The sequence below is a fragment of the Syngnathus floridae genome, chromosome 4 (assembly GCF_059516105.1).
Source record: "Syngnathus floridae isolate MCC-2025c chromosome 4, RoL_Sflo_1.0, whole genome shotgun sequence".
In the NCBI taxonomy this organism is placed as follows: Eukaryota; Metazoa; Chordata; class Actinopteri; order Syngnathiformes; family Syngnathidae; genus Syngnathus; species Syngnathus floridae.
This window is the reverse complement of record NC_142416.1, coordinates 20,209,795-20,229,236: the sequence shown is the minus strand read 5'-3', so window position 1 is coordinate 20,229,236 and position 19,442 is coordinate 20,209,795. Positions and strand designations below refer to the sequence as shown.

At 49.7% G+C, this 19,442-nt stretch overlaps 2 protein-coding genes across 3 annotated transcripts; both read right to left on the bottom strand.

The window, feature by feature from the left end:
• Positions 1 to 262: 262 nt before the first annotated feature.
• zbtb45 (zinc finger and BTB domain containing 45) lies at positions 263 to 9,250 on the bottom strand. Its single transcript, XM_088373657.1, has 7 exons — positions 8,864 to 9,250; positions 7,300 to 8,188; positions 6,600 to 7,025; positions 5,590 to 5,730; positions 4,222 to 4,362; positions 3,434 to 3,719; positions 263 to 3,365 (listed from the first exon to the last, which is right to left on the bottom strand). The coding sequence occupies exons 2-7, from the start codon at positions 7,936 to 7,938 to the stop codon at positions 2,974 to 2,976; spliced, it is 2,025 nt and encodes a 674-aa protein (XP_088229783.1). The 5' UTR covers positions 7,939 to 8,188; positions 8,864 to 9,250; the 3' UTR covers positions 263 to 2,973.
• Positions 9,251 to 9,886: 636 nt separating this feature from the next.
• LOC148399869 (hexokinase-1) lies at positions 9,887 to 17,119 on the bottom strand. Of its 2 annotated transcripts, none has more exons than XM_088373646.1 (18): positions 16,838 to 17,119; positions 15,605 to 15,767; positions 14,662 to 14,810; positions 14,222 to 14,341; positions 13,859 to 13,954; positions 13,693 to 13,792; positions 13,438 to 13,621; positions 13,199 to 13,354; positions 12,898 to 13,131; positions 12,528 to 12,832; positions 12,312 to 12,460; positions 12,129 to 12,248; positions 11,975 to 12,070; positions 11,798 to 11,897; positions 11,530 to 11,713; positions 11,300 to 11,455; positions 10,704 to 10,937; positions 9,887 to 10,626 (listed from the first exon to the last, which is right to left on the bottom strand). In XM_088373646.1, the coding sequence occupies exons 1-18, from the start codon at positions 16,898 to 16,900 to the stop codon at positions 10,476 to 10,478; spliced, it is 2,760 nt and encodes a 919-aa protein (XP_088229772.1). In that variant the 5' UTR covers positions 16,901 to 17,119; the 3' UTR covers positions 9,887 to 10,475. The 2 variants fall into 2 exon arrangements, with proteins under 2 accessions (XP_088229772.1, XP_088229773.1); XM_088373647.1 differs by lacking the exon at positions 16,838 to 17,119 and adding an exon at positions 16,669 to 16,799.
• Positions 17,120 to 19,442: the final 2,323 nt, after the last annotated feature.

Here is a 19,442-nt window from a genome sequence, read left to right as displayed (position 1 = left end):
TGCTTTCCAACAGCTTGCCTGTAAAATTCTGGTTTGTCAAACGCTGTACTGACTACCAGACACCTGAAGAGGGCGCCGTTGTGACGCTTCACATTTCAGATCTGGACAGCTTCGGGGAGAAGGTCAAGATTAGAGGCTGAAAATTAATGGATAATTCAGGTTAATTAAAATAAAATGCGGTTCTTTTCTACAACGCCCCCCCAAAAAATAATATATTTTTTTGTCCAAGTCACACAAACGAAAAAAATAACAGGGAGCGCAATCAGTCATAGAAGACGTTTAATTGGAGAAAGAAATCCTTGAAATCACTCAGTTTTCAAATTCAATTAAAGTCATCGACTACAACATCTACAAGTTGTCAGAAAAAGGTTAAAATCATGCCTCTTAGCCTTTGTCGTACACAAAAAAAATCAGCTTGCATTTTCTTTTTCAGCTTTTTTTTTTTTTTTTTTTTAAGGATGACAAGTTTATAAAACCGCCACTGCTCGTCAGAGAGGATTTCCTCTAGAAAAGATCCCAGAAGAAGAAAAAAAGAACAGAAAAAGCATCACACAGTACGTCACAAAGCGCCGACATGTTACAGTACTGTACACGGGTCCTTGAATGCATCACAACCACTTCTGCCGCTGAGGAGAAATCCAACAAAAACAAAAAAATAAATTTCAAAAACACTTAAGTGGACTGAGCAGTGCGCCGCCTGCGTCTTGTTGGCAGCTGGCAAAATGAGGTAAATATGTCCAGAGAGAGAATACAAACAACATCGACAACAAAAAAGAAAAAAACAACCAAAAAAAGCACCAGAGGTTTGGCGTGGACATTTTTAGCTTATTCCACGAGCGCTCGTGCTCACTCCTCATCTTTGCCGCAATTCAAGGACATTTCATGTCAAATCTTTCGAGTGAGGTCTACGTAAACAATTTGGATTCTAGTTTGGCGAGGAGCTGCGCCGAAGGGGGAGGAACCAAAAAAATAAAAAATAAAAAGAGGCCAAATATTTGAGGGGGGGGACGACGACATCTAGCTCTAAGAAACAGGATGTGCAAACTTAAGTGTGCATAGAGATCAAATTGCAATAAATATTTACGTGATAACATCACATTATCACCATTTTTTTTTTTGACTTAGTCAAAAACTCTTTGAGGGGTGATTGTACAATTTCATGATTCAGTTTTAGTTTGACTAAAAAAAAAATGGTTAAAAATTCTTTTGTGCCGTGAGAAGAGCAACCAACATTGAGAAGCCCCGAAACACAACCAAACATTCATTTTTTTTTTTAATAATATATGTATATATATTTATAAAATCCTGATAGAAATCAATGATTTGTCAAAGTTTTCCCACCAACTTTCACTTCCTCTCAATGGCTCTTTTACGTTAAAAGCATTTTTTTTATTTTATTTTTTTACACTTCTGCATCACAGGAGCAACAAAGAACAAAGTGAGCGCGCTTTTAAAGTGAGCGCTTCCACCGCCATTTTTTTTTTACACCGAAGTATGAAACATTTCAAATGTAAACGGATCCATCTTTTAAGCTTTAACGGTTGTAGCTTCAAATATGACACAAAAAAGCCTGTCTTTGGACCACCGAGGTAATTGTAGCTGTGTGTGTGTATGTGTGTGTGTGTGTGTGTAATATACGCTTGAAATGTTTCCCAAACATTTCCTAATTTGGAGTCCATCCTATTTCGAGGTATTTGATTGCGGGGGGCAGCCGGTAGACGCCCGAAGGAACTGTGACCCAAAGTGTCTTAATGGATGAAGGTGAATTTCATTTCGACTCCACCCTGGGTTTCATTCACAGTCAATTCATTCGAGTCTCAACAAAATTAGCTATGCTAAGCTCAAGAGCACCCCTAAAAACATGTCAGTGAAAAATTGACGTAAAAAAAAAATCTAAACAACCAAAATGTGTATCAAATTTCATGCCGTTATGGGGAAACTGATTTCGGGGTCTAATTAGGGGAGGGGGGGAAAGTCCACCAAATCTCACATTGCCAAGTCAAACTGGACTGAATTTTCAAAAATCCAAAACAAAATCAAATATAATCTTACTCACGAGTAACGTGAGTAACACTAACATTAGCTAGCAAGGTTGGCTACATATTAGCAAGGTTAAAATGGGGCACAGCTACTATCTTGGCCTTTGAGGAGCTCTCACTTGAGGTTCCGAGTCACTCCAGCATGCTGTGGATCCACTGTCAAGTTTTCAGAGCAAATGAAGTGCTTGTGAATGAAACCTTTCCAACCTCCTCAGGAGCTTTCTCAAAGACCTCCCCAAGACCACCACCCGATAACACCCAAAGCCCCACCCGTAACACCCACCCTCAATGCACCCATCCAAGCCGCCTACGAGGACTGGCCCGGGACTTGGTCCGGACAGCGCTCCTGCAGAGGCTTTTGTTTTTGTTTTGTTTTTTTAGCGGAAGCGTTCAAGTGTAGGTTAATACTGTGAGGTTGTTAGCCGTGAAGGCTCAGTAGAGCACGGATGAGGAAATACGGTCCTGACGAGTTGTGCGTTGGGTTCCAAAAGAGCCTCTGCAGGAGCCCCGTTGGAAGGTTCCGGACTATTCGGCGGAGGTGGGACTAAGTCAGAAATGTGCCAAATGTACAGTGGGTGAGTCAGTCCCAAGTTACCGTGGTCAGAGTCAAGCGAGTCGAGTCCACGTTGAATTTGAGTCAAGTCGAACAATCTTGCACAAAGAGTAGTAACATCTGCAAATAAAAAAAAAAAAAAGAAGAAAAAAAATTCTCTTCACATGCAATGGCAAAAAAAAAAAAAGGATGGTGGTGTGCCTTGATTTTTTTCTAATAGAAAAATAAAAGTTGGGAATCATTTAGCCAACAAAAGTCAGAGTCAAGTCAAATTTATAGCCACGCAAGTTCCGAGTGTCAAAACCGTCAACTAGAGTCAAGTCACGTGAGCGGTGCCCCCCACCTCCGCCGTCCCGGCGCCACGCCCCCTCGCCGGCGGCTCTAGTTGGACACGGCGCCGTGGCCTGGCATGTTGGCCATGCCGCCCACCATGCCGGCCGCCCCGGCCATACCTGAGGGCCCCCCCATGGTGGGAGGGCTACGCTTGGCGGGCGAGGTCATGTCGGCGGCGCGTCCGGGCGCGGCGTGCTGCAGGGCGTGGCGCTCCAGCAGGGTGCGGTGGGTGAAGGCCCGCTGGCACACGTTGCACTGGAAGGTGCGCTCGGCGCGGTGCGTGCGCATGTGCACGTTGAGCGAGCTCTTCTGCGTGAAGCGCTTGCCGCACATGGTGCACTGGAAGGCCCGCACGCCCGTGTGCACCACCATGTGCTTGAGGAGGTAGTCGCGCAGGGAGAAGGAGCGCCAGCAGATGGAGCACTGGTGAGGTTTTTGACCTGCGGGCGGGCGGGCGGATACGTGCAATTAGCCACGTGCGTCACGTGGTCGCGCCACGGGAACTTACCGGAGTGGATGAACATGTGCTTGCTGTAATTCTTCCTGGAACGTAACGATTTGCCACAGTGCGTGCAGTCAAAGGAGGTCTCGGATCCTTGGGAGGAAGGCGAGGGGCCCGAAGAGCAGGCGGCGGGCACGGCGGCGGCCGTGTTGGTGGCGGGCGGCGGCACCGGTGTCATGGGGGCCGGCGGCGGCGGCGCCTGTTGGTTGGGCTCCGCCCCCGCCATGGTGTCCATCCCGCCCATGTAGAACGGCTGCGGCTGCGACTGGCTGACCGGGTACTGGAAAAGAAGCTGCGTGGCGAGCGAGCGAGCGAGCGTCTGGTGAGATTGAGGCTCGTTCACGTCATATTGCTGTTTGATCCATTTATTGACGACTCTTTTCCTTCATTAAAAATCACGAGGGCACGTTTGTCCTTGATAAAGAAGCAGCGCAATGTCCAACCAACAGAAGCAACATTTGTTTTAATTACATTTTTGTAATCGTATCATTTCTGCACGTTTTAATTTGGCAGACTAAAAGTCTGATAACCGATTAATTTTATGAATTCATTTTTAAATTGAAAATGAATAATTTTTTTTTACTTTAATTAATTCATTTTATTTGGCAGACTATAATTCTTATAACCGATTAATTGGCCAATTGATCAAAAAAAAAAAGAAAATGCCTAATCGTAGCAGGCTCAAACGGATTAATGGCATGAGCGCGTTTCGAGGCGCGAGCGTGTCCGATCGTGTTCCAAACGCGACGCATTCCGAGTCCAAAACTTCCGAGGGTGACAAAACACGCACATACCTGGTTATTGATGGACTGTGAGGTCGGGGGCGGAGTCAGAGGCTTGCTGACCCGTCCTCTGGGATTAAACCCCATGGCTTGAGGAGGCTCGCTCTGCGTCCAGAAGCTCTCGGTGAAGACGCCCTGCTCGTCGTAGAAGTCCTAGAAGACAAAAAAAGGACATAAACCGTGTGGCTCCTTTTGGCCCGGGCGTGAGAACGCTCACCTCCATGAGTGCAGCGCTCCTTGTCTGTGCGGCGGTGTCACACGCTAAGTCTTAAGTCCGGCTATTACTTTTCACTGCGCACCACTCTGGAATGTTGTTTTTTTTTTTTTTAACGAGGCTTATGAACACCACAAAACGTCGAACGCATAGGTCGGAAAGAACACAGCCGTCAGACTGGTCGGGCCGCATCGCCGGCTGTCTTTTTAGGATCCCGAGCCGCCGGCAATTAACTTGTCAGTCGTGGCGGTTCCCCCGCCATCGCATCGAGTCCCCTCCGCGTCAAAGAGTCACGCACGCCGCAGTAAATCATGAAAGCGTCACGCTCGTTTCAAAGGAGAGGCACGCTATTGTCGAGATGAGGCGCTTGTTGAATTTTTCACCCCGGCTGGGATGGAATGGAGGAAAAAAAAAAAAAACAGACAGAGAACGTAGCAAAGCTTGCGACGCTGGGGGAGGGGGGGAGGGCTGTTTGACGAACCCTAACCCTCCTGGTCACACAGGTTCTTCCGATGTGGTGTCAAACATTTGCCTCCCGGGGGGGGGGGCCATTTGCTGAAAACGACTACCAGCGCTAATGACAGCGTTTGCTGCAGCAGCCTGTGACATCACATCTTCTCACGTGGACCACGCAACACATGCTCCGCGTTCACACGACGTGTAATGACTGTTGAAGGATTAGCGAGTGGGTTCAGTCCCACTCCACACGCGTCTAAAACTTTTCTGTAAAAGGGGCACCGAGGTAGCTGGTCGTTAGCGCCACCTTTTGGTCAATGTCAGACTAAAATCATTTTAAAAACGTCTGATGGCACAAACAACAAATCATGCTCATGAATTAACAATTGGGTGGGAGGATTAAGGGAAATAGTTGGAATCATTTTTCAATGAAAGCTTTGCTCAAAGTAATGTATTAGCTTTTTGACGCAGTGCATAGCAGCCACTGTTCATATAAGGGAAGTCTATTTAGATTTGGCGGGGAGGGGAGGGGGTGGGAAAGGATGGGGTTGCTGTAGCATGGTGTGACTCATTGTCTGTTCCATAATGTTTGCACAAGCTGTGTTCTCCTCACGCAGTCTGTTGCATGAACACGCCTCACATTCCAAATGAAGCCCGCCGCTAAGCCACCGGCATCCATCGGACGCTTCCCCCCCGCTGTTTCAACTCACCTGTCCGAAGCCCGCCATGGCTCCCTGGGGTCCTCCCTGCTCTCCGTCCCGCCGGCCGTCCTCCAGGGCGAAGGCCGTCCCGTCGCCGTCCTGCGCGCCCTCGTCTTTCACCACCACGCCCTCGCCTCCGCCTCCCAGCACCTGGAACGGAGCACGTCGATGACGTCGGGGGTGGGGGGGGGGGTCTGTTAATGTCTATTAAGGACCTACGGTGAGCAAGCAGACGTCCATGGCTTTCGGTGGAGGAGGCGCACTGGTGCACCAACATGTCAGTCATGTGCGCCAATGCAGTACGAGAGGAGGCAAAAGCAAAGAAAAGCCAAGCGATGCAGCTCTGCATGCCTGAAAGCTGTAACCATGGCAACCCTTCCCCATAACCCCCCCCCCCCCCCCACCCTTACCATCCCTACACCCACACCCGAGGTAGCAACAGTACTCACGCTCTATACTTAGGGACAGATAGTTGTGTGTTAAAAATAAAAAAAAATAAAAAAATGAGACATGTCGCCGCGCCTGTTAAGTGCAAAATTAAATTCTCATGTTTTGAGAATTTGCCGTGACTGCTGTTTGAATAAGGCGGAAAGGAGTAGCATGTCAGAATGTAAAGATGACTTGCAAGTTTGGATTTATGTTTTACAACCGGAGCTAGCCTGATGCTAACATGTGATGCAAAACCGTAGAAGGGCTGAGGAAACGAGCGTTGATGTCGTGATGGTCGTTGGAAAGTTCAAAGACGGTGCAGCAACACGTGCAGAGACAAAAACATTTGCACACCAATATTCTTGACGTGCTGCGTCTTATTTACATTACATATTACGCTTGTGTTATACTGCCCCCGGTGGCTAAAGTGTTCATAGGAGGGGCAGCCTTCCAAAGGGCATGAAATCATGATGCTCAACGTTGTGCGCGTTAAAAATCCTTAAAAAGAATTTGACTAGCACAAAAAGCATATCAAGGAATTTGTCGACTTTGCAAATTTTCACTTTTTAAATTCAGTGAGGCAGACTGACCTGTAGTCTGAGCGGCTGCCTCTGCTTGCGGCTGTGTCCGGCCCCCCTGTCCCGGTCTCCGTCTCTGCCGCGCTCCCTGCCGTCCAAATCCTCCTCCTCACTGAAGTGCTCCATGCCCACCAGGTCGTCGGAGAGGTCGGTGGCGTTGCCGCGGAGACTGTCCCTCCCGACGCTGTCTACGCTGCCCACGCCGGAGCTGCAGCTCGCCGACAGGCTGCCGGCTTGGGCGGCGCCCCCGTTGTCGGCCGTCTGCGCCAGCAGGTCGCGCAGCTTGTAGCGAACGTCCTGCGTGCAGCTGGGGCTCTGCTTCATGAGGCCGCCGCCCAGAGCCTCGGCGCCGCCGCCGCCTCCGCACAGGGACGCCGCCGCGCCCATGTCGCCCAGCGCCATCAGATTGTTGGCCTGCTCCATGGGGCCGCAGGGTTCCTACATATGCCGAGGAGAACATCAAAAATCCATACATACTGTTGAGAAAATAAAGAAGCCATGAGGATAATGCATGGATGAACAAATCGGTTGAATTCCAAGTTTAGCAAAAGAAAAATGCAATTTTGGAATGAGCATGCCAATTTTAGTTTTAAGCTGCATCCAATTGAAACGCAAACATTTCTTTTTGGGCTATTGTTTTCCAGTGTAACTACCGTTTACATCCTCCATCCATTTTCCAAGGTTGGAAATTTCAAATCATCAAGTTCCATACTTTCCATACTTGCGACGGAACCCTGGGGCCGGGCCCGCTCTCTCCGCCCATATTACTGGCGTTGCACTCCACCATGAAGTTGGGGAAGTTGGAGTATCCTCCGCTGCCGCCGCCTGAGCAGCTCCCGCCGCTCTCCCTCCCTTTCCCCCCGCCGCCACCGCCACGCTCCTCTTGCTTGGGGAGGACGCCGCCCAGCATCCCCCCGCCGGCTGCCGCGGCAGCTGCGGCCGCGGCCGCCGCAGCGGCGGCACTCGCCGCCTTCCTCTGCGAGATAATCTGCGTGCACTCGTCGATAACCGTCTTGATCTGCAGGATGCTGGCGGCGGTGAGGATGCAGAGCGCCTGTGACTGGAGCACCACCAGCGAGCCGCTGTACATAAAGTCCACCAGCTGCTTGACCGTTTCGGCGGGAACCAGGGGCGGCACGGAAATCTCCGAGTGGCCCAGGAGCAGCTTGTCTTGGAAGAAGGGGCTGCCGGCCGCCAGGACGCAGGCGTGGGCCCGCAACGAGGCGTCGTGGATGCGCACCGTCACGTCGCAGAAGAGGCCCTCGCGCCGTTGGGTGCGCAGGGCCTCCAGCACCGACTGGCTGGAGTTGTGCAGGTGGATGTAGTGGACCGTCTCGGTGCCGGGCGCCATGGCGGGCGGCGGCGAGTCGCCGGCGACCGAGTGGGGGTGGGGGAGGGGAGGGAGGTGCCTGGGGTTCTGCGTCAGCTTGCGGGAGGAGGAGGACGGGGAGGGAAACGGGTACAGCGCATGGGCCACGGTGGGGCCGGGTCCCGACTCAAAGAGACATGGGGGCGGGTGCCGCTGAGCCAGGCGAGCTGCTGCTGCTGTTGCCGTCCTCTGGAGCGAGGTCCGTGGTCAGAACTTTGGATTTTCACTCTTTCTGTTTAGGTTAAAAAGACAAAATCACTTTTGCATTTTTGTAAATAGGACATTAAGGAGTACTCAAAACACGGGTCACTACAGAAAAAGGACACCGGCGAAAAAAAAACAAAAAAGGGGGCCACTCCATTGAAAGGCGTTAAATGTTGTGGCAGAATTTTACATTTTAATTACAGTCAAGTCACAAAGAGATTTCTTGTTGCAAGGAAGTTTTCAACATTTTCCAAATGTGACGGCAACAAGAAAAGTTTGGACAATATGTCCTTGTTAAAAGAGGCGGCTGCAGTTTGACTGGGAGTGACGTCATGGAGCAGGTAGTCTGAAGTCAATACCCGAGTGACGTAGCCAAGGATAGCTCGGCGCTAGCTGGTGACGTTAGCCGCGCAGAAATGCACTGAAAAACAAAAACGATTTCCAATCGACTCGACAAATAAATCTCGGTAAATGTACGCGGGAGTCAGATAAAGTTCCTAATTCAAGCGGCTATCCTAGCTCGTTTGGCACCCCCCGCCCTTTCCACGTTCTTTAACCTAGCTACATGCTAAGCGCCTAGCTAACCACGTTAGCACGTCGAGCTAATGAGCTACTGCATATTTTTCTGCACGGCGTAGCAACGTCACCGCCAAATACAAACGCGGAAAGCGTGCACGCACGATGTTACAATCCAATTGCATACCTGAGACGTGCGCTGACACTTGGGAACTCTTGTGTCTTTTATTTTCGTTTTGTTGCTTCGGCGGGGTGGATGCAGCAAGAAAGCCCGCAGTTGAGAGCTGCCCGCCTGATGGTGGTGGTGGTGGCTGTGAGGGCTGGAAACAAACACATGCACGCCCACACACTCAGCACAGCAGGGACGTGATGTTAAAACCACAGCAAGAAAAAAATAGAAGGGGGAGGAAAAAAAAAAAAGCAAGCAGAGCGCTCAAAGAAACACGCGCATGCTCACAAGACGGCTGGAAGTAGAACTGCGCTACCTTTCGGAGTGCGCATCGCGTTCACGAACACCTGCAAAAGCACGCCCACGCAATTTCACGCGCAAATGCTGAGACGATTGCGTGTTTGTCTGCATTTTCAATGCACAATTGGTTGAAATGTTCAAAACAGCAGAAACGAAGAAAATACGTCATTTGATTTCTTACCTCTGACAGGTGCTTCGAAAGTCCGTGAACGCATCAGCCGAGAATGACAAAGAAACGCATCTGGAACAGCAGTCTATCTAGTCAATTTGATTTGAGCTGGACTTGAGGCTTTAAGAAGGAGACAGCAGACTTTTGTTCCACAACAAAATAGAATTTAATCATGAACTGACTTGTCACCGTCTTCCTCCGTGTGAACCGAAACGATCACGTCTCGTGCTTCCCCTTTTTTGTCTGCGTGTAAGGCATGCAGCCGCCACACACTTTTTACACATTGAAAGCGAACAGCTCCGACGCACGCACGCACACACGCACACACACACTTGACACAATATACACAATAAAGCGCTCGCAGCAGCAGCAGTAGTAATACTCCGCCCCTCCCGGTCAGATGCAGGATTCATCACAACAACAAAGCATGGAAGTTCACAAATGAGTTCTAAACTATGAATAATATTTGCCGCCTGCTACTTGGACACGTGAGCGACACGGACAGAACGCACACCAGCGGTCACGAGCAGAGATTGGATCAAGTCGCTCATGTGCAAGTCTTAACCAACAAATCCCGTGTCATTTTTATTTTTGTTTTTCCCGGTCGCCAATACGGTGGTGGCTTAAGTCGACGGGAGTCCCAAGTCCCCCCGACTTGATTGCACAATCTTTGCCCGGTAACTTTGCACGATGGGAAGGAATGAAGCAGCCGTGACTCGGCAGCGAGCCCTTGTCGCCCGGCGTTTCGGAAAGATACATTAGGGAAACGCCTCAGGTTCCTGTCTGAGAGTGTGTGTGTGTGTGTGTGTATCGATATAAAAAGTGCAAGCATTTTCTTGTCTCTGTGGTTTAAAATCCTAGCAGATGGCCCCAGCTGTATAAATAGTCATATATTTGCCTCCATATAAAAATAAAATTAGCGATACACAAATATGACACACCTAACGGAGTTGAGACAATGACGAAGCTACCGAGGAGAAACGACAAAACACGAGAAAGCTGCTGGTGCGGGACAATAAATATGCAGAGCTGGAGGTGCTTGCTGTGCGCTGCCCAGGAGGGAGGGCGAGGGGGGAGTCACGGCTGTCGAGGGGGTGGGGGGAGTGAAAGGTGCCCACGGAGCAGCGGCTAGTTTCTTTTCGAACTATCCAGGAAGGGGCTTCAGTGTTGCTGAGCTTCCTGCTCCCTCTGACGGCATCCCACCGCCGTGATGAGAGCGGCCCCCTTGCCGCTGCCGTCCTCAGACAGCAGGAAGGTCACGTCGCATTTGGGGGAGAGCTCTTTCACCGTTTGCTGGAAGATCTTGGAAAAGCTGCCGAGGGAGAAGAAATAAGGTGAGGAGGTGGAGAAGCGGCCGGGCTGGAATGGTTTTTAAGAAGGTTGCCTTACTGTGGGTGCAGCTTGTAGAGCGTTCCGTCCACGCCCACGGTCACGTCAAGGTGGTCCAGTTTGCGGTTCTCGCGGATCTTGTCCACCACCGCCGCCATGCCGGCCCCGCAGATCTGGGCGGCGCGGCGGGACACGGTACCGCAAACCTCCTTGACGATGATACTGTCGTCACAGGTGCTGTCCAGCCCCAGCTGCTGCAGGATGGCCCGGACCTGCAGCAGGGCCAAACGATCGCTGTGGAGAAGGTTGGGAGGGTCAAAAGAGCAGTCAAATCCAAACCTTTAAGGAGTTGGGAATAAGTTAAGAAGAAAACTTGAAGTAGCTGAGACCAAGGCCAGAAGACCAAAACTTTGTGAACCCAAGACCAGAGACATTATGGAGCCGGGACCAAATCAAGGACAAGACTGGGAGCAGCTGGGAACTTGTTAAGACCCCAAGTCAAGATGGAGATATTTAAGACCGAGGGCCAAGTCAAACCTTAAGAATCTGACATGGAGTCAGTGATGTGAAGATCTTTTGCAGTTTGGTCTTGAGAAAGAATCCCAAGTCTACGAGTTCCAACACAAACGTATTGAGGACTTTGAGAAATGACTCACCTTTCGATCTGAGATAGGAACTTTGTCTCGAAGATGCCTCTAGTCTTCAGCGTTTCAGAAATCTGCCCCCGGAAAAGAAATCCACGTTTGGTGAGATCGATCAGAATCTGCCTGACGATCTCTCCCAGGTACATGCCGCTGCACATCTTCTCGTATCTGAAAAAGGAGAAGATTGTTGAGGACGTGTTGTCGACTTGAACGTACTGTTAGATACTGAAAAACACGGTGACCTTTGTTTGCCTTCGTTGAGCGAGTTCTCGTCCACCGCCTGGTCGTACTGGGTTCGGATGTCGTCCAGGCAGCCGTTGTCTCCAAAGGCTCCCCACTCCATGTTGACGCACATGCGACCTTCATTCCCTTCCACAATCTCAATGTTCCTCATCTCCTCCATGTAACAAGCGTTGCTGCCCGTCCCTGAAGGAGGTGGGGGTCAATATTTTTTTTAACATGACTCGGCATGATCTCGTATTTTGGTCCTCGAACCAGAAGGTGACTTGCCTGCAATCAGGCCCACCTCGCAGGTGGGTTCCTCATAAGCGCAGGTCATCATGGTGCCCACGGTGTCGTTGACGATTGCAACTACGTCCAGCTCGAACTCCTGAGAAAGGATCAAAGATGCTGATGGGACAACCTAAAATATCAGCTGACGATCCGACCGAAGGAGTGATTTTTGACCTCTTTCCTCTTGATGGCCTCCCTCAGAAGCTCCACCACATCTTCACCCTCGCAGTCGGTAGCTTTGAAGCCTTTGGTCCAGGTTACGAGTATTCCCTGCCGAACGCAAAGCAATGACCAAAGGGATGTGGCAAAGGTCTTCTGGCAAACTCACAGCGTCCAGGCTGGTCTGATGGCAAGGGAAGGAGAAGGTGAAGCCCAGAGGCAAACGGGCACTCTTCATACCCATGTAGTCCAGGAAGTCCGAGATGCAGTGCACAATGTGGTCGAAGAGCTGTTGGGGTAAAAAAAAAAAAACGTCAGACCAGAAAGGAGAATTCCCGGTTGGGTTTCTTACCTCCTCTCCCGTTCCCTGCATGACCTCGATGGGAATGGCGTAGATTTTGTTGTGCATCTCTACCGAGCGCTTCTTCCCGCTGCGAATCTTTACCAGAAGCACCCGGAAGTTTGTCCCACCAAGATCCAGAGCGAGGAAGTCCCCGTTTTCTGGGTGGGAAGGAAACGGATCAGTCGTCACACGGGCAGGAGATCTTGGTTGAGTTTGAAGATCTACCTGTTCCATCCGGTGTGCTGCGGACGTACGTGGGCAACATTTTGACCGTGGCCTCTCGGTGCGAGTCCTTCCTGAGACCTCTTTCGATCTCCACCCGCATGCGTTTCTTCACCTCCAGCAGTTGGGCTTTGCCCAGCCGGAACTCGGCCATGGTCTGTTGGATCTGCCGAGCCTGCTCCGTCAGGCGGTAAGCCACCGCCGTCACCATGGCGGCGCCTTTGCCGCTCCCGCTCTCCGAAAGCAGGAAACGGACGTCCGAGTCGGGCACCAGGCGCCGTACCATCTTGTGCAGACGCCGGGCGTACCTGCTCACGCAGATGGTTGGATTCTCAGCTCGGAAGATTATCGACGATGAGGTTCTCGCACTTACTGAGGGTGCATCTTGTAGAGAGAGCCGTCGATGCCCACGGTGGTGCGAAGGCGAGCCACGCCTTTGTTCTCCTTCAGGCGAGCGAGGATGCCGCCCAAGGTGGCGGAGATCAGATTGGCCGAGCGGAAGGACACGATGGTGCACACGTGCTGCACGGCCAGGCAGTCTTCGTCGGAGGGCTCCACCCCGAGCCTGGTTAGGATTTCCATGCACTTCTTCAGACCTTCCTTAGTCCTGGTGGAAGACAATTTTAAGATGATCCCATGGTAAAGAATGAAAGGTCAGAACGCACCGTACTCACTTTTCAATGGCAGAAACATGCTTGGTCTCAATCTTCCCTTTTGTCAGGAGCTCAGGTGTGATGCGTCCTTCAAAGAGTAGACCTTCTTTGGCCATCTTGACCAGAATGAGTCGTACCAGCTCCCCCATGTACATGCCGCTGGCCATCTTCTCAAAGCTGAGTGGTGGAACAAAACACGGCCAGGGTGTCAGACCAGGCATTCCTTCTCCAGAATCTCCAGAGTCAATAAAAAGGCTCACAGCTGCTTTCCCGGGTTGATGGAGCCCCTGTCGATCTCACGGTCAAACTCGGTGCGGAGGTCCTCCAAGGAACCGTCGTCCCCAAAGGCCCCCCACTCGGTGTTGATGCACATCCGACCCTCGTCGCCCTCCACCTGGTCGATGTGACGCATTTCCTCCATGTAGCAGGCGTTGGTTCCCGTTCCTGGGAGCGGAGCAAAGTGGGAGGAGTCAAGTCATGAACCGCCGCTTGGCAGGTTGCCGTGTCGGACTCACCGATGATGATGCCCACTTCGCAGCGTTGATCGTCAAAGCCGCACGTCATCATGGTTCCCACCGTGTCGTTGACCACCGCCATGATGTCAGCCTCGTAGTCCTGGCAAGCGGACGGAGACGTTCAGCCGGCTGGTTGTAAAAAGTCCGGCGCCTCTGCGGAACCTACCCCTTGTTTCTTGATGGCCTTGTTGAGGAGTTTGACAACGTCCATGCCTTCCACGCCGCTGGCCTTGAACTTCTTTGTCCATGTCAGTAAGACGGCCTGTGAATAAAAAGCTCACAAATCTTAATATGGTAGCAAAAGTAGTTCTTGAGATTTTATTATTATTATTATGATCATGATTATTATGATTATGATGATGCTCATTATTTTATGATGATGATGATGATTATTATTATTGTGAGTCAATATTTATTAATATTATTATTATTAATATATATATTTATTTTTTATTTATTAGTATGATTATTATTATGAGTCAATTTTGCTTCAAGTCCGGATTTGCTAAGGCTGCAAGAAGACGCTTACCTCATCCAGTTTGGTTTGGGCGCAGGGAAAAGAGAAGGTGAATCCCACGGGAAGCTTTTTGTCCTTAATCTTTTGTTTCTCCATAAAGTCGCCCAGGCAATCGGCCACATGGTCAAAGAGCTGCGGAGAGAGCGAGACACAAAGGAAGACACGTGGCTACGGTGAGCGTCAACCAGCTGCTGAAATCTTGACCCGTCCTTACGAGACGTAACGAACTTCACGACCCGGCTTGTGTATCGTGTTACATTTTAGGCGCAGCTGCCGTTTTACCAACGCGTATCTGCTGATCGTTCGTCATTTAGCGATCGTGTTACGACGCCGACTTGCAAGTTCAACGCAGGTCATGGCGGGATCTGATGTCACCCGACGACTCAACTTTATTGGTACTTGCTTACCGATCCCCGAACAAATGATCGCGTGTTAACAAACTTTGGCTTTACCTGAGTCCCGCTGCCGTGAATGATGTCATCGGGGGTCTCGTAGACCTGGCTCTCCATCTGAACCGGTTGCTTTTTATCCTGGGTCACCTTGACTCGCAGGATGCGAAAATTGGATCCCCCGAGGTCCAGAGCAATGAAATCTCCCTTTTCTGCCAAAACACGTTTCAACGCAGATCAACAAAGTGCATTCCTTTCTTTCCCGTTGGCTTTGTCTGTTCAATGTTTGTCAAGCGTGCCCTTTGCGTGTCCCCTCAAGCCGCTGCCACCTGATGCTATTTTTAGCATCTCGACAGGGCCGTGAAATCGAATTTTGATCGGGGCCTCATGGACATTGTTTGGTGTGAACGAAGTTTGCATCTGCTGGCGGGAATGTGCTGATCCGCTAACATCCTTTGTCCATTGGAAAGCGCCGCTCCGGCTGCCTCAACTTCTGACCTCGTTGTCGCGTGCCCTCAAGTAAGTCTTGTGGAACTCAACTCTGCCCAATTTAGAACTGGGGGGTATGTGGTAGACGGGCTAGACTCTACCGGACTAAAATGAAAACATCCTTCTTGTCGTCTCTGATCCGGAAGTATCACTACTCTGGGATTGTCGACGCTAAGCTAGCTCGATTAGCGTCCGTACCAGCAATGGCTGCGGCTAGTTAGCTGGCACGACTAAACAGTGCTTTCAAATTTGTCATGTTTTGTTAAATATATTCTTTTTTTTTTGTCTTTTTAACTTGTGACATTCACAATACAAAAACAAATGCCACTTTTAATGTGATTAAAATACATCCATGAAACAAGGACCAATTTACAAAATTGAACAGGAAGTCAGCCATTTTGGTTTCACAAAAGCCATGGGAATGTGTTCTTTTTGTTCTAATCAATTGATGTCATATTAATTATATATATCCAAAAACCTTATGACTAAATGAAGTTGTTTTTTTTTTAAATGCTACCTGAACCGTCAGGGATGGACCTGACGAAGGTGGGCAGCATCTTGACTGTGGCGGTGGGGTTGGTGCCGTGGCCCAGGCCGTCCTCCATCTCCCGGCGGAAACGGTTCATGACGTCCTTGAGCGTCTCGTCAGAGAGCCGCATGGAGTAGAGGTACTTGTCGATCTGCCCGGGGGGACACAAAAGCGATACAGAAAATTGGTCACTTAGCCACCATGACCACACGGGGGCAGCACTGACAGGATGCAAAGGTTACAAAGCTTTCAGGTGGCTCAAATAATTGTGAAATGTGCTTTACAAGACATATTTGTCGGGAAAAACAAACTAACCAAGAATTCAAGGCAAGAAGCAACAAATGCTGAAATCATCTGTGATCATGACAAAACACAAAGCGCCAACTCTCGGGGTATGCTGCTGTTGTGTCATGTGACACACGCTGACCTTTGCGGCACTGCTATTTTTAAACGCTCATTAACATTGCACGTCTGTCTGCCAGTTGACCAGGTCACATGACCCTTCCTAATAATACAACACGCTGCCTTTAAAAAGAAGATAAGACTTGCTTGCACAAAGTAATGACTTGTCTGGACTGAAATTTGTGGTGACTTGCTTCCTTTTTTTTAAGTAACTTGGGACTTGGCTGAAACTTGAGACTTGCACAATGGAAGAGCATTTCGGTTTTCTGCTGGATTTTCCCAAGAGTCCAAGGGAACAGAACCAAATTGGGAAGCATCACCACAAAGCAAACAATTACCCCCCCCGCCCCACCGCCATATTTTCCTCCCAACAGCCGTGACATCACTCTCAGCGTCTTTCTTCATGACTTCTTTTCTGCGCACGTGCGCCCACTGCACTGTGACGTCAGAGCTCTCCCTGCCCCCGCCCCCTCCCCCGACTTTACTAGTCCAAGGCCCTCCCCCGAGCCTCCATCCATGTCGCCGGTCTGTCATCACACACACCAGCAACAGCAGCTAGCTGCCCGCCAGCTCATTTGTGCAAGGTCACATCTCGGAAAGGTTAGCGGCCGCTCGTGGGTAAGAATTTGGAAGTCACGCCGGTTGGACACCTGTGGGAGCTGTCATGGAGGCGTCCATGTCAAGGGCACGCCGCTAACCTCCAGCCGCCGCTACCACGCTCATCCTCCTCCTTCTTCCTGCATCCTCCCACCCGACAAGTAACATGGCTGCCGTGAGACGCAAGTGGCGTGTTGCAACCTCGCCATCGGCCGCTTTTACCTTTTTGAGTTGATCATCCTTCAACTCGGTGAAGTAGTAGGCCAGGAGCTGAGCTGCAATCATCCTGCCTGCCTGCCTGCCTGGCTGCCTGCCGGGGTTCTCGAGAAGAAGCTGCTCGGCCGCCTGCTTGCTTGTGCGCGCCCTCCTGTCTTCGTGTCCCGTCTTTTCCTTCCCACTGGTGGGCGAGGCTGACAGGCAAAAGGGAAAAGTGAACAGCAGCGGTCGTGTCTGCGAGTCTGCGACTATAACGCGCAGGGGAGGGTGGGGTGGGGTTAGGGTTCCACTGTGCCCCCCCCCTCCTTCCTGTGTAGCAGCTCGCCCGTGGAATGGCGCTCCTGCCCCCATCCGCCGTCCTGATTGGCTGAGTGAGCAAGAAGGACCTGCTGGCAAGCAGAAAGGAAGAGACTGGAAAAATACAGATAGGATTTTTTTCCCCATGAAAAAGTAGTTACTGAGATTTAATTATTGATTTTTTTTCTAAACTTTGGAAATTGTTGGACAAAAAATATTTGACATGACTTGTAAAAGTTGGCTGCTTGAAAAGTAAATATTTTCAAACTTTTCCCTCAAAAAAAATCTCTATTTATTTATTTATTGTATTTATTTGGGGGGGGGGAATGCCCCAAGCAGCTTAGCGGTATAATGGCGCCCTGCCCCCATGCCGCATCCTGATTGGCCGAGCAGGAAAGACGGAAGAGGAAGGAACCAATGAAGGGTTGAGGAGAGGTCTAAGCGCCCCCTCTCCCATGAAGCTGCATTTGAATGATAAGATGATACCCCCCACCCACACCCCTCCTTCATGGTAGGCACGTCTCTCATGTTGCCACGGCAGCCAGGGGCGGACGTGCAGATGGGCAGGGCAACCATCATGTGATGTCACCATCACACTTCCGAGCAGCCTTTTCTGTCATAAAAAAAATCTCATATACCGTCTATGCGCAATTTGAATTGGAGGAATGTAGAAATATTATGTTATGATCATTTGTCCATGAAATGGTTTGTTTTTCAAGAAATAAGAAATACTAGTACTTTAAAAAAAAATTAAATGTATTTTACATTTACATAGAATAGAATATATTCTAAAGTTCTACAAATATTTTTTTTCAGATTTTTTTCCCCCCTCCCTACAAAGTTTGCTTTTTTTCGTATCTGTAAAAGGTCACGCGAGTGTGACTTTTTAGCGATGAATGCAAACTTCTTCGCACAATGAACAAGGTGTCGGATTGATATGGTGAGTAAACACTCCACTCCTTCAAATAAAGAAATAAAAGAACCAACACGCCCAGTTGGACTCCACTGTGATTCCAACTTGCATCGTAAAGCTTATTGAATGACTTTCGTGACTTGTAGGTCACTGCAAGCTTGTAGCTTTGCATCGTCGTCACGAACATACCCCCCCCCCCCCCCCATTACATCATGACAGAGGCATTAACTCTAAGGGGATAAATGTAAAAAGAGAAACTGGAATTATAGACCAGATTCTACCTTAATAAAAGTGACTATTTCATTTTAGCATCTTCGTTACCTAATATCTAGATGAACTTCCGAGGTTGGTTTGAAATGTCTTTATTTGCCGCAAAAGGTCAAGGGAGGGTCAAAAGGTCGCCTGAGAATTGCAGTTGACATTTTTCCACAACTCAAGACATACTCCATATATTTAAAAAATCCTACTACTACTACTACTAACACACGCCCCCCCTCCCTGCTAAAGGGGGGCCAGCGAGCCTCCGAGGGCCCGTCGGCTGTCATGGCTGCTTGAGGGTGACCTTCCGCCAAAGACCCTTTTCTACTCTTGTTTGTGAATAGAAGCAGCCTTTGTTGGTCTTACAATAGGGAAATTCCAGTTTGGCAGCAGGAGAATCGACACTATCAGCGTCCCAAAAGATCTACATCCTGGTTTCTAAAACATATTGTAAATGCAGAAGTGCATTATGTGTCGAAATTGCTTGATGCCAACTAAAAGAGCATATTTGAGCTTTTGCAACTCGCTGCCCAGCATATTATCACGCTCCAGTTATCGCCGATGACCCCTCCGTGCCGTGGCGTGCCGGGCCGTCCCGCGCGGAGCAGCTCTCAAACGTTCCACGTTCGACTTTCAAGTCATATTTTCCCTACGACACGAGCTAATAATATAAAATAAGGGAAAAAATGCTCACCTGTTGAAGAAACGTCATGGAGGTTGGCGGGGGTAGGGGGGGGTAAAACTTGTGAGAATCGGTCGTCTTTGGCATTATTAGTATGTTTAACAATAACAAAAAATAGCCAAATATTTTTTTTTTTTAGCATTTATAACATTGCTCCTTTCTTCTGACGTCACAAGAGTGTCGTTCACAAGTTGGCCGCCAGAGGAAAGTGTCGCTCCACTTAAGCTGATGTTTAGGACTGGTGTCGCGGGGGTACATGGTGGTCTTCAAGTGGCGACTCCTCAGGAGCCAACTCGAAAAATCTTCTTGCATCTCCATCTTTGGTATCTGCGTGCGTGCCACGTGCGCGGCGCGCCTCTCTTTGCTGCTTGCTTGAAACAAAAGCAAGAAAACTTTATTCCACCCTGCGTCAAAGCACAAAAAACAAGACTTTTTGACTCTTTTCTGTGGGACTCCTCCTG